The sequence below is a fragment of the Geotrypetes seraphini genome, chromosome 1 (genome assembly GCF_902459505.1).
Source record: "Geotrypetes seraphini chromosome 1, aGeoSer1.1, whole genome shotgun sequence".
NCBI classification, from domain to species: Eukaryota; Metazoa; Chordata; class Amphibia; order Gymnophiona; family Dermophiidae; genus Geotrypetes; species Geotrypetes seraphini.
In genome coordinates, this window is record NC_047084.1 from 87,201,634 (window position 1) to 87,216,573 (window position 14,940).

General features: G+C 44.6%; 1 protein-coding gene across 2 annotated transcripts in view; it reads left to right on the top strand.

Moving 5' to 3' along the window:
• The window catches only part of MYO5B (myosin VB), a 690,137-nt gene that overhangs the window by 489,588 nt on the left and 185,609 nt on the right, over positions 1 to 14,940 (top strand). For both annotated transcript variants that reach the window (XM_033934618.1, XM_033934625.1), the window contains exon 16: positions 2,679 to 2,776. In XM_033934618.1, coding sequence (XP_033790509.1) covers positions 2,679 to 2,776 — 98 coding nt within the window. The remainder of the gene's footprint in view (positions 1 to 2,678; positions 2,777 to 14,940) is intronic.

Below are 14,940 nucleotides of genomic sequence, written 5' to 3' on the forward strand. Positions count from 1 at the left end.
CCCCCTCAACAATGAGAGTCTGCAAACCTTATTTATTTCTATTTTGAAGTAGCAGCATATATACCAGGGGTGTCCAAGTCCCTCCTCGAGGGCCGCAATCCAGTCGGGTTTTCAGGATTTCCCCAATGAATATGCATGAGATCTATTAGCATACAATGAAAGCAGTGCATGCAAATAGATCTCATGCATATTCATTGGGAAAATCCTGAACACCCGACTGGATTGCGGCCCTCGAGGAGGGACTTGGACACCCCTGATAATATACTGTAGGTGTGGGTTTGCAAAGGGTTTGCAAAGTGGCAGATGTACCTGGAATCTAAACATATAAGTTGTAAATAGAAGCTTTTGTTCGTGTCGGCATTTACACATGTAAGTTGCAGATTTCCTGCATTCTGTTTTTCAATGTATTGTAAAAGAGGCTGCAAGCCTTCTCTGAAATTCTACTGGAATTACCGTATTTTCACTCATATACCGCGCACCCGTGTAAAATGCGCACACGAGTATAGCGCGCGGGAAACTGTAATTTATGTAAAGAAATTTTTATATACCGCGCACACCCGTATACCGCGCATGCCGCCCACGACTCTCCCTTCGCCGCCCAACTCTCCTTTTACCCGCCCCGACTCTCCTTTCGCCCGCCTCGACTCTCCTCTGGCCGTCCCGACTCTCCTTTCGCCTGCCCGCCCAACTCTCCTCTCCCCCTTGAAGTCCTGTCCCCACCCTGAAAGCCTGATGCCCCCCCCCCGACGTCTGATTCACCCCCCGCAGGACCGCTCGCACCACCACCCCGAAGGACCGCTCGCACTCGCACTTGCACCCGCACCCCCACCCCCCCCATCATGGAGAAGCTGCCTACCCTTGTCCTGCTGCTTCCTCTGACGGCGGTCCCGCCCCTTCTCTGAGCCCTACGTCTGCGCTGCTTCCTCTTCTGGCGGTCCCGCCCTTTCTCTGATGGGGTCCTCTTGTTCTAAAGAAACCAAGGCCGTTGCTTATTACTTTCGGTCATCCAACACAGGCCTTGGTTACTTTAGGGCAGGAGCTAAGCCCTTTAAGCTATGAAAGCTAGAAATGAATTGAAGCAGTTTACAGCACGAATGCACTTTTCAATATAGCACTTAAAAGCACCAGTGCACTTTTCCAAGATACGTAAAAAAAACATTTTTTTTTTCTGTTGGTTCTGTGTTCTGAAATGAGCTGTGAGGTTCTTTAGTATCTAGTATTTAAGTGATGTAGTTTAATATGAATTGAGAGATTTTACTTAGATGAATTTTAATAGAAGATTAACAAATTAAAGAAATTAATTAATTAATTTAGTTAAAGGTTGGGAGGATGGGTTCAAGCCGGTGATGCAAACAGGAGTAAGAGAATAGATCTGTTTGTCTCTTTGAGAAAACCTGGAATGGGTAAAACTCCATGATCTGAGGCTTGTTCCGTTAAAAAAAGACCTTCAGTGTCATTTTGGTCTATATTGGTGGTTTTTTTTGTATGATTTAATTAATAGGTAACCACCAGGTTTTTGAGTTTATTATCTGTTTTATTATAGACACACAGGCACCTCATCATAAATTTAAACCTGTTCTGATGCATCTAGGTTCACACTAGAAAATGACACGGGGACAAATTTGTCCCCGCAGGAACTCAATTTCCCCATCCCGTCCCCGCGAGTTTTGTTGCTGTCCCTGCCCCCATTCCTGTAAGCTCTACCTTAATCGCACAAGCCTCAAATACTTATGATTTTAAAGTGTTTGAGGCTTGTGCAGACGAGGACAGAGCTTGTAGGAATGGGGCAGGGACAGGAAAAGAACTTGACGGGATGGGAAAATGAGTTCCCGCGGGGACAGGGAAAAAATTGTCCCTGTGTCATTCTCTACTTGGGAGAACAGCATAGAAAATTGAATAAATAAAGTGTGAAAAGTTTCAGCCTCTGATAACCAGATCAGAGCTGGTATTGTGACATCACAATGCCTCATTCCACCAATGCCTAAGAGCCAACCTCATCAGTGATGTCACAATGGCTTGATTTATCCTTTTCTTGACTCACTTTTACTACATTTTGATTTCTAGAGTGGTGCCGTGTAGAGAATGACACGGGGATAAATTTGTCCCCATCCCCGTTGGAACTCAATTTCCCCATCCCATCCCCATGAGTTTTGTTGCTGTCACTGTCTCTTCCCTATTCCTGCATGCTTTACCTTAACCGCACAAGGCCCAAACACTTATGATTTTAAAGTGAGGCTTGTGCAGATGAGGACAGACCTTCCAGGAATGGGGCAGGGACAGGAAAAGAATTCACTGGGATGAGACAGGAAAATGAGTTCCCGTGGGGACGGGGAAAAATTTGTGCCCATGCCATTCTCTAATTCACACAAAGTATGTAAAATATGCCTATATGAAAGTATGCATGTTTTTTGTTGGCAATCATACTTGCAGATATGTATTCACCTAGCCATTTTCCACATGTAAAAACTTATATGTGTCGAATGCATTAAAAAAACACCTCTTCACTTGATACAGAAGGAGGCAACAGTGGATGGTTTCTAGGAGGAAGGAAAAAAAATCTGGAAAATTATTCTTGTTACTACCTTTTTGATAGATTGTCAATTATGTGAAATATGGAGAGACTGGAGCGCATGAGCTTCCAGATGAGAAGTGTGGTTATCTTCTTTCTCTTTTTTCAGTTCCGTAACTCGTTACATTTACTTATGGAGACCCTGAATGCAACAACGCCACATTACGTCCGGTGTATCAAGCCAAATGATGAGAAACTCCCGTTTACGTAAGTGCAGTTCCAAATATTGCTTACTGAAGCTGAAGAAAAATGTTTTTCAGCAGCACAGAAATAAGACCCATATAAATTTATTTTCATTTAATAAAGTATTTTAACAGATTTAAAAAGAAAGCCCTCAAGTAAACCGTCTGTAGGACCATTAGATACCATCCTACCATTTCTTCCTACCACCTTCTATCCAAATGCTATGCAAAGAAATTGCATCTTTGCTTTATTTGAAATGTACATATTCTGTAAGTCTGATCACATAAGAAAAGCCATATTGGTCAAGCCCAGTAGCCTGTTCTCAAGGTGGCCAATCCAGGTCCCTAATACCTGACCAAAGCCCAGAGTAGCAACATTCCATTCAGAATCCTAAAGAATATCAAGATTCTGGAATCCCAAAGAGTAACAAAAGATTCTGGAACCCTGAAAGAGTAGCAACATTCCATGCTACTGATCCAGGGCAAACAATGGCTTCCTCTATGTCTTTCTCAATAACAGACTATGGACTATTCCTCCAGGAAATTGTCCAAATCTTTCTTAAAACCAGCTACGATATCCGCTCTTACCACAACCTCTGGCAATTGTTTTCCAGAGCTTAACTGGAGCAATGGTCAAATACTTGGCAGCTGGGCTTCAATGCTAAAAAATGTAAGATAATGCACTTGGGCAAGAGAAACCCACGTAGAACTTATGTACTAAATGGTGAGACCTTGGTTAGGACCACGGAGGAACGCGATCTAGGAGTGATCATTAGCGAGGACATGAAAGTTGCCATTCAAGTGGAGAAGGCTTCCTCCAGGGCAAGACAAATGATGGGGTGTATCCGCAGAAGTTTCGTCAGCAGGAGACCTGAAGTTATGATGCCGTTGTACAGAGCCATGGTGAGGCCTCACTTAGAGTACTGTGTTCAGTTTTGGAGACCACACTACCGAAAGGACGTGCTGAGGATCGAGTCGGTTCAGAGAATGGCCACCCGGATGGTCATGGGGCTCAAGGAACTCACGTATGAAGAAAGACTAAAGAAATTGCGGCTGTACTCACTTGAGGAAAGAAGAGAACAGGGAGATATGATTGAAACGTATAAGTACATCACGGGACGCATCGAGTCTGAAGATGATATCTTCGGGCTCGTGGGACCCTCGACCACCAGAGGGCATCCGCTGAAAATCAGGGGAGGGAAGTTTCATGGCGACTCCAGGAAGTACTTCTTCACCGAAAGAGTGGTGGATCATTGGAACAGACTCCCACTCCAGGTGATAACGGCCAGCAGCGTGACGGATTTTAAGAAAAAATGGGATACTCACGTGGGATCTTTAAGGGAGTAAATTCAGAGGGAGGGGAACCTGGAATGGGCAGACTTGGTGGGCTATAGCCCTTTTCTGCCGCTTTTTTCTATGTTTCTATGTTTCTAAAAAGGGGATCACAAACAGATCAGAGAGGGTTATCATGCTGCTGTACCGGGCCATGGTACGCCCTCACCTGGAGTACTGAATGCAGCACTGGTCGCTGTACATGAAGAAGGACACGGTACTACTCGAAAGGGTCCAGAGAAGAGCGATTAAAATGGTTTAGAAGTTGGAGGAGTTGCCGTAAAATGAGAGATTGGAGAAACTGGGCCTCTTCTCCCTTGAAAAGAGGAGACTGAGAGGGGACTTGATCAAAACGTTCAAAATACTGAAGGAAATAGACTTATTAGATAAAGACAGACTGTTCACCCTCTCCAAGGTAGGGAGAATGAGAGGGCATTCTCTAAAGTTGAAAGGGGATAGATTCCGTACAAAAGTAAGGAAGTTCTTCTTCACCCAGAGAGTGGTGGAAAACTGGAACGCTCTTCCGGAGTCTGTTATAGGGGAAAACACCCTCCAGGGTTTCAAGACAAAGTTGGACAAGTTCCTGCTAAACTAGAATGTACGCAGGTGAGCCTGGACTCATTTAGAGCACTGGTCTTTGACCTGAGGGCCGCTGCATGAGCGGACTGCGGGGCAGGATGGACCAGGGCCGCCATCAGAAATTTCTGGGCCCCTTACTGAGCAATCCTATTGGGCCCCCCACCCACCCCTTCCCCCCCGACCCACCCCTTCTTCCATGGGCCGAATAAACACATACTTTTCTCTGTCCCCGCACTCTTTGACCAAAAGATTTGTAAGCCTGCAACCACATCAAGGTAGACTCTTTCAGCAGGGCCCTAACCTACCTAAACTAAACTAATCTATACCTATCTATTCTAAACTAACATATGTCTAATACTGAACTAATAACAAACTAACAAACATCTGCATAATAAATAACTAATAAATAATAGTGCTAGTAGCTATAATTCACTTTTGAATGTAAAATCTCAGTTAAGGATTTCTTTTGACCTTTGTAGGCCAGAAGTAGATCACAATTGCACAATATTTTTTGTAACAAGTATTAAATGTGTTTTTATAAATACTGTAAGCTTAATAAATATATCAGAAAAAACTACACATCTGAGCGCATATCTGAACATACACATCTGTATGATCCCATCCTCCTCTGCTTGCCTATAGCTGCATCATGCATGTTAAAAATGTACGATATGTTGATATGTGCACCTTCCTTCCTTCCCATCCATCCTCCTCAGCCTGTCCTTATACATCCACAGCTGCATGTTAATGATGATGTATATGTTATGATGATAAATAAGTGCATATGAGCACATCATTAACATGCAGCTATGGATGAATATAAAAAAGAAACAATATTCTGTACAATTGTCAATTTATAAATCAGCGTCTTCTCCCCATTCTCTCTTCCCCATTTCCCTTCAGCGTCCTCAGCCCACTCTCTCTCCACTTTCCTTCAGCACACGCACATAAAAACAAGCAAGTAATTTATATCATTTTCATTCTATTCATTCATAGAAATTAAAGTCTAAATAATGCCAGTCACATAACAAAATATGATTTTACAAAAATAATTCCCTGCACAGTCAAGCCTTCAAGGATTACTAGATGTCTTTCAGCAGTTCCCCTCCCTCCCTCCCCCTTACCTTTGTGGCCAAGTCAAAATGATCTACCAACAATAAAATTTTAAAAACACAAAGCACGCTGTACGCAGAGAAAATGTTAATTATCATTTATATTCTGCGGGTTTTCAAAGAGGTCAAGGCAGATGACTTTATGCAATGTCACCTCAGTAACAACTATACAAAAATAGACAAATATTCCCCCTCCCTTTTTACTAAAACGCGATAGCGGTTTTTAGCACAGGGAGCTGCGCTGAATGCCCCACGCTGCTCTCAACGCTCATAGGCTCCCTGCGCTAAAAAACGCTATTGCGGTTTAGTAAAAGGGGGCCATAGTGCAAAATATAGACAGCATATAAAAATTCTCAAAGCAGACACATTTTGATCACTAAATTGAAAATAAAACCATTTTTCCTACCTTTGGTAATTTCATCAGTCTCTAGTTGCACTTTATTCTTCTGACTGTGCATCCAATATTTCTTATATTTCTTCCCTTCTTTCAGCCTCCTGTATGCTTCCTCTCCTCCAGACCTCATTCCCTCCCCAAACTTTTTCTCTCTCTCACCCTGCCCCCTTCTTTCTCTCTCCACACCCTCTTTCGTTCTGTATGTCTGTCTTTCTCTCTCTCTTTCCGTGCCCCATTTTTCTTTGTTTCACCCTGCCCCCTTTCTTTCTTTCTGGCTTCCTGTCCCCCCTTTCTTTCTTTCTCCCTGCCCTCCCCTATGCCACCACCATTGGGAAAATGCTGCCACTGCCACTGGGGAATAGACTGCCACTGCCGCCATCGGGAACAGGCCGGCGCCGAGTTCGCCCTGCTTCTCTTCCCCGAGGGGCCGACCAACTCTCGCCACCCAACGTTAATTCTAACGTCGGAGAGGACGTTCTAGGCCAGCCAGGCAGCGATTGGCTGGCCCAGAACGTCCTCTCCGACGTCAGAATTGACGTGAGTGGCGAGAGTTGGCCGGCCCCACAGGGAAAAGCAGGGAGAACTTGGCGCCGGCCTGTTCCCGATGGCGGCGGTGGCACTCAAGTGGCTAAAGAGCCGCAGTTTGCCGGCCTAGGGAGAACACTGGAGGGTGGCCAGCTGTGCACCCCCTTGGGACGTAAACCCGGGGTGGGGCGGGGCAGACCGCCCCCCCCACCCTAGTATGCCACTATCTGTACCTCACTCCCTCCCTATGACCAAAAATTCTCCTTTCTTCTATTCCCTGTGTACACAACCATCTCTTTCCCTCCCTTCATAGAAACATAGAAGATGACGGCAGAAAAGGGCTACAGCCCATCAAGTCTGCCCACTCTGCTTACCCACCCCCTGTCTATGCCCTAATGACCCAATTTCCTTAACTTGACCCTCGTAGGGATCCCAAATGGGTATCCCATTTCTTCTTAAAGTCTGGCACGCTGTCTGCCTCGATCACCTGCACTGGAAGCTTGTTCCAATGATCAACCACTCTCTCTGTGAAGAAATACTTTCTGGTGTCGCCATGAAATTTTCCGCCCCTGAGTTTGAGTGGGTGCCCTCTTGTGGCCGAGGGTCCCTTGAGAAAGAAAATATCATCTTCCACTTCGACACGTCCCGTGAGGTACTTAAATGTTTCGATCATGTCTCCCCTCTTCCTACGTTCCTCAAGAGTGTAGAGCTGCAATTTGTTCAGTCTCTCTTCGTACGAGAGACCCTTGAGCTCCGAGATCATCCTGGTGGCCGTCCGTTGAACCAATTCAATTCTGCGCACATCTTTACTGTAATGTGGCCTCCAGAATTGCACACAGTACTCCAGATGAGGTCTCACCATGGCCCTGCACAACGGCATTATGACTTCAGGCTTTCGGCTGACGAAACTTCTATTGATACAACCCAATATCTGCCTTGCCTTAGATGAAGCCTTCTCCACTTGATTGGCAGTTTTCATGTCTGCACTGATGATTACTCCTAAATCTCGTTCTGCTGAAGTCCTAGTTAAAGTTTCTCCGTTCAAGAAGTACGTCCTGCATGGATTTCCGCTTCCGAGGTGCATGACCTTACATTTCTTAGCATTGAAGCCTAGCTGCCAGGTTGAGGACCAACTTTCCAATGTAAGCAGGTCCTGCGCCATATAATTCTGTAAACTGCATTCACTTACTATATTACATAGTTTGGCGTCATCAGCGAATAGTGTTATTTTACCTTGAAGCCCTTGAGTCAGATCCCCTATGAATATGTTGAAAAGGAGTGGACCCAGGACCGAGCCCTGCGGCACTCCACTGGTCACCTCCGATGTTTTAGAGAGGGTACCATTAACCACCACCCTCTGAAGTCTGCCACTCAGCCAATCATTGACCCATGCAGTTAGTGTCTCTCCTAACCCCATCGATTCCATCTTGCTTAGCAGCCTGCGGTGTGGGACACTGTCAAAATCTTTCCTGAAGTCCAGGTACACGACGTCCAAAGACTCTCCCAAGTCCAACTTTCTTGTTACCCAGTCAAAGAAGCTGATGAGATTGGATTGGCAGGACCTACCCTTGGTGAATCCATGCTGACTGGGATCCCGAAGATTCCCTTCATTCAAGATCGTGTCCAATTTGCTTTTAATTAGTGTTTCCATGAGTTTGCACACTATTGATGTGAGACTCACCGGTCTATAATTCGCAGCCTCTGCCCTGCAACCCTTTTTATGCAGAGGAACGACATTAGCTAATTTCCAGTCCAGGGGAACTTTCCCCTTACTTAGGGAGAGATTGAATAGCTCAGCCAACGGTTTCGCCAGGACATCGCTCAATTCTCTGAGCATTCTTGGGTGCAAATTGTCTGGTCCCATGGCTTTGTTCACCTTGAGTCTTGCCAGTTCACTGTAAACTTCTCCTGGTGTGAACTCAAAATTCTGAAACGGGTCTTCTGTGCTTTGTGTTGCCTTCAACTGGGGACCGTGTCCCGGTGCCTCACAGGTGAAGACTGAGCAGAAGTATTCATTCAGTATTCCGGCTTTATCGGAATCTGCTTCCACGTAACTTCCGTCCGGTCTTCTAAGGCGTACTATCCCGCCTGTGTTCTTTTTCTGTCACTAATATACCTGAAGAAGGATTTGTCCCCCTTTTTAATGTTTTTTGCCAGAATTTCTTCCACTCGAAGTTTTGCCTCCCTAACTGCCATTTTGACCGCTGTAGACCTGGTCCTATATTCTACTTTTGCCTCTCTTTTCTCCGTGCGCTTGTAGGAGAGAAACGCTTTTTTCTTCTCCTTAATGAGGTGCGAGATCTCCGCGGTGAACCATTGGGGTTTATTGTTTCTTTGTTGTTTATTTACTGATTTTATGAAGCGGCTAGTTGCTTCATGTATGGTTGATTTCAGTGTTAACCACTTAGCTTCTACATCATCGGTCTCCGCTTGGTCCTGCAGCGTCTGATGGACGAAATCTCCCTTCCTCTCTCCCAAGTCCATGCCTTCTGTGTCCAAAAACTCATTCCCTCCCCCACCTCAGCATCTCTTTCCCTCCCTTCCTCTCTCCCAATTCCATGCCTTCTGTGTCCAAAAACCCATTCCCTCCCCCACCTCAGCATCTCTTTCTCTCCCTTCCTCTCTCCCAAGTCCATGCCTTCTGTGTCCTAAAACCCATTCCCTCCCACACCTCAGCTTCTCTTTTCCTCCCTTCCTCTCTCCCAAGTCCATGCCTTCTGTGTCCAAAAACCCATTCCCTCCCCCACCTCAGCATCTCTTTCCCTCCCTTCCTCTCTCCCAAGTTCATGCCTTGGGTCCAAAACGCACTCCCTCCCCCCTTTTGTGTTCCGCGTTTGCCTCCCAGCCCATCTTTGCAACTTTCTCAGCAAAACGAAGCTCAAGCCGCGAGGCTTGTCTTCTGTTTCCTGTCTGCCCTGTCGCGCACAAATAGCCGACCGGAAGTATTCTCCGACGTCAGCGCTGACGTCGGAGGGCAGGCTTTGCTTAAGCCCTCCCTCCGACGTCAGCACTGACATCGGGGAACACTTGCGATCGGCTATATGTGAGCGGCAGGGCAGGCAGGAACAGAAGACGAGCCTCGCGGCTCGAGATGTATTGAATTCCGCGGGTCCCCCGTCCAGCTCTGTCCTGTCTACGTGGGGCGGACCGCCCCTCCCCCTAGACTGTGGCCTAGGACCCTGGGGGAGCCCGGGCCCCCTGTCAGCTCCGGGCCCCTGAATGCAGGACTGGTGGTACTGCCCTGATGGCGGCCCTGGGATGGACCATGGTCTGACCCAGCAGCAGCAATTCTTATGTTCTATTGGTTTTAAAAGTATTTCCCTGTAACTTCGAGTGTCCCCTAGTCTTTGTAATTTCTGATGGAGTGAAAAATTGATCCACTTGTACTCATTCTACTCTACTCAAACCTTGTAGACTTCAATCATATCTCCCCTCAGCTATCTCTTTTCCAAACTGAAGAGCTCTAACCTTTTTAGTCTTTCCTCATATGAGAGGCCATTTCAGATTTTTTGGTTCATCAGCAGTAAACATGTGCTGCTTTGTCCCTTTTCTAGGCACACTTCATCTACGTGTGAAACATACCACAACTCCATTTGTAAAGATTTGAAAAGCCCTATAGGAACATAATGTTCCAACTTATCAAAAAGATAGGCCCAAATTATTCAGGGCTTGCAAAACCAATGTAATTCTCTGGTCTTGCAGCTTTTTTGTTTTTACGCCTGCTGCCTTTGTGAAATATCTGAACATTTTAACAGTTTAATTTCCTCTGAGTGCTATAATTTGTTGAGAAATGCCCTTCTATAGTGGAGAAACTCCGTTTTCTCTCGATGAATGTTGCATCCCATAGACCTGATACACATGACTTAGGAATTGCTGCCTATTTTCCAACTCCATGATATAATTGTCCCTCTAAGCTACGTCTGTGCAATATGGAACATACATCACATTACTCACTGCATCAAGCATGCTGTTTGGAAAAGATCAATCTCCCTTGAAAGCAAAAAGAGCTAAGGAACGGAATCAGAGTGCCAAAGGAAGTAACGTGTAAAAAGCCTATGTTAGGCTACTGATAGAGGGGAATTAAGACTTCCAGGTTTTATGAAAGGCTGTTCTGAACTCAAGTCTTTTGTATAACATCTAGGACACTGGCAAATACAGTGGGAGAAATGACTTTACAAAATATCCTGTAAAAAGAGTGTATTGCGCTCTTCTGGCTGCAGCAGCACTCCCTGAATATTGTGGGTTCCTGGCTATGTCAAAACACAGGTAACTCCTCGAGTCCTGACTCCACCAGACCCGCCCAAAGATATAAACTATCCTTCCCCTCTCTACGCTGTATTCTCTATGCAGGTAAACTGGGAAAATCTCTTCTCTTCAAAATCACAGGTCTCTGGAACGACCTTACTATCCCATTGCGGAACCTGGGCTCTCTCCAACTACTCCGCAAGCAACTGAAAACTTGGCTCTTCTCTAACATGTAATTCTATTTCCCCCCTTACTCTTCCATTCTATTTATAAGCTCATGTAAACCTTTTCCTTTCTCTTCTTATATTTTAAGTTCTTGTAAACCGTGCCGAGCTCCACTTCCGTGGAGAGGATGTGGTATATAAACTTAAGGTTTAGTTTAGTTTAGATATAAAAAATATATATATATCAAATTGGAGCTGATAAAAAGATATATATTTCACTCCCTTACCCTCTAACCCTTCTCCCCACAGTACATAATAACAAGTAGTAACATACTCCACTCCTCTAGACTTTAAAATCACACATGCTCTCCCATCCTCCCCAGCTCTTATCGAAGAGGTGTCTCCCTGATATCTAGTAGACTGCTTAAATGCACCTGACCCTGTTGGTGCCCGGTTTTCAAATTGACACCTGGGAACATACCAAGCCATGCCCCTGCATTTCCCCTTTTAAGTATCTGCACCCCAGGGATATACATACTTGTATGTGCTTTCACTGAACATAAGAACAGCCCTACTTGGTCAGACCAATGATCCACCTAGCCAGTATCCTGCTTCCAACAGTGGCCAATCCAGGTCACAAGGATCTGGCAGAATCCCAGGTAGCATCAACATTCCATGTAGAGAATGACACGGTGACCAAATTCATCACCGTTCCCTCCATGTCATTCATCACCGTTCCCTCCATGTCATTCTTTAAGGAGAGTGGAAAGAATCAGAGTATGAATGGGCATAGCCATTGACCCTCAAGCCTTGCATTGAAGAATGCTGGTGTAGAAGGACTGAGGTTTAGATAGACACTAAAGAATGACAGTCTCTGGTATCTAGAGCAGATATTGTGATGTCATAATGCCTCATTCCACCAATTCCTAAGAACCAACCTCATCAATGATGTCACAATGGTTTCATTGTTTTATACTTGGCTCACATAAGAATCAGAGTATGAATGGGCACAACCTCTGACCCTCAAGCCTTGCATTGAAGAAAGCTGGGGTAGAAGGACTTAGGTTGAGATAGAGATTAAAGAATGACATGAGATGGTTTCCCATGGTTATCCATGGGGACAGGAACAGTGATTAATTTTATCACCGTGTCATTCTCTAATTCCATGCTACCAATCCAACATTGGACTTCTAGATGTGCATAAATGTTACTATTTATACATGACCTCACTAGTGTTATATAATGTTGCCAATGTATTGTAATGCTCATTACAGCTTCATGACAAGTACATCACCAGTGAAACAAATTACTATTTGGATTTCACCATATCTTAGATCAGGGGTCTCAAAGTCCCTCCTTGAGGGCCGCAATCCAGTCGGGTTTTCAGGATTTCCCCAATGAATATGCATGAGATCTATGTGCATGCACTGCTTTCAGTGCATATTCATTGGGGAAATCCTGAAAACCCGACTGGATTGCGGCCCTCAAGGAGGGACTTTGGGATCCCTGCCTTAGATGGTGAGGTATTCAAAGTTGTCCTGCTTTTCCTGATGCATAGACATTCACTGATAAATATAGGAGGATTGCTGAGTTTTCTTGCTGAATCATTTCAGAATCTTTGCACCAAGTAAAGAAAAACCCTGCTGCACAGACTAATAGCCGTGTCACTGTATGTAAATTCTTGAATCCCTGAAGCGGTGGCTGTAATGCACAGGGGACTCTACCCATACGGTTTGTGTTTAATTTATCACAGACAACAAGAAAACATGGTCTATGAAGAGCTGCTTACCATGCTACAACTATTCCAAAATGATTCTTACTCTGTGCAAGCATGTTCAGTGCTTAAGTAGGTAGTGGCCTTTAATGCATGTTAAAGGGCAATAAATCTGCATTATATTACCCTAATGCATGTTAAACACAATTAACACAAGATAAAAGGGTAATGAGATGCAGAGTATGCAAAATACATAGAAGTCTATAAAATACTGAATGGAGTGGAAAAAGTAGATGTGAATCGCTTGTTTACTCTTTCCAAAAATACTAGGACTAGGAGGCATGCAATGAAACTAAGATTTAAAACAAACCAGAGAAAATATTTAAGAACATAAGCAATGCCTCCGCTGGGTCAAACCTGAGGTCCATCGTGCCCAGCAGTCTGCACACGCGGCAGCCCAACAGGTCCAGGACCTGTGCAGTAATCCTTTGTCTATACCCCTCTATCCCCTTTTCCAGCAGGAAATTGTCCAATCCTTTCTTGAACCCCAGTACCGTACTCTGCCCTATTACGCTCTCTGGAAGTGCATTGGCTAAGGTTCTTAACATTTGCATCTCCTCTTCCTATAGGCTAAGGCTCTTTGCACCTGCATTGTGATGTCATAGAGCTTTATGGTTATAGAAACCTAGAAACATGATGGCAGATAAAGGCCAAATGGTCCATCCGCAGCATCCACTATTTCCTCCTCTCCCATAAGAATATAAGCAATGCCTCCGTTGGGTCAGACCTGAGGCCCATCGTGCCCAGCAGTCCGCTCACGCGGCGGCCCAACGGGTCCAGGACCTGAGCAGTAATCCTCTATCTATACCCCTCTATCCCCTTTTCCAGCAGGAAATTGTCCAATCCTTTCTTGAACCCCAGTACCGTACTCTGCCCTATTATGCTCTGTGGAAGCGCATTCCAGGTGTCTACCACACGTTGGGTAAAGAAGATCTTCCTAGCATTCGTTTTGAATCTGTCCCCTTTTAACTTTTCCGAATGCCCTCTTGTTCTTTTATTTTTTGAAAGTTTGAAGAATCTGTCCCTCTCTACTCTCTCTATGCCCTTCATGATCTTATAGGTCTCAATCATGTCCCCTCTAAGTCTCCTCTTCTCCAGGGAAAAGAGACCCAGTTTCTCCAATGTGTAAAGTATCCGGAATACTTGTAATTTCTTTCTAAATCATACTGTGCTTTGGACCCATGTCCCCCAGAAATTATGAAAGCAGCTCTATTAAACTTTAAACTATCTTTGCTGAATTATTTAACCGATAACTTAAAAAATGGAAAATTCCTCACTAATAACGGTCATATCATAATAACCCCAATTCCAAAGAATCATAAAGAATCTTCAGCATTAGTAACCAACTAGAGACCAATAAGCATCCATCCCTTTTATTGTAAAAATCATGGAAGGATTAGTACATGCCCAATTGATGGAATACATTGATCAGTTCTCCCTTCTACGTGAAACTCAGTCTGGCTTCAGACCTTTGTTCAGCACTGAGACAGTAATTGCAGCTATCTTGGGTAGTTTACGGTTCCTGTTTAGTAAGGGCCTTAATGCCCTGGTCATGCAATTTGATATGAGCTCTGCCTTTGACTTAGTGGACCATGGGAAACTGTTACAATGCTTAGATGCAATTGGTATCAGAGAAGAAGTGTTAGACTGGTTTTGAGGTTTCCATATGTCCCGCACATATCAAGTACGTTTTAATTATGATCTCTCTGATACCTGGAGTAATCCATCTGGTGTTCCACAAGAGTCACCATTATCCCCACTGCTTTTCAATGTCTACATGTCGTCATTAGGTGCACAACTAACCCAGCTTGGGATAAAATTATTTAGTTACGCAGACGACTTTACAATTATTATCCCATTCGCTAACTCTCTCTCGGAAGTCACTCCTAAGGCAACAGAAGTACTAAACTCGATGGAGCAATGGATGACTGAATTCAAACTGAAGCTTAACTCAGAAAAAACAAAATATTTTGTAGCTTCGCCACACCCACTTGACACTAAAACATCACTGTGCATCAGTAAACGCAGTTATCCCATCCAACCCACTATGAAGATATTGGGTGT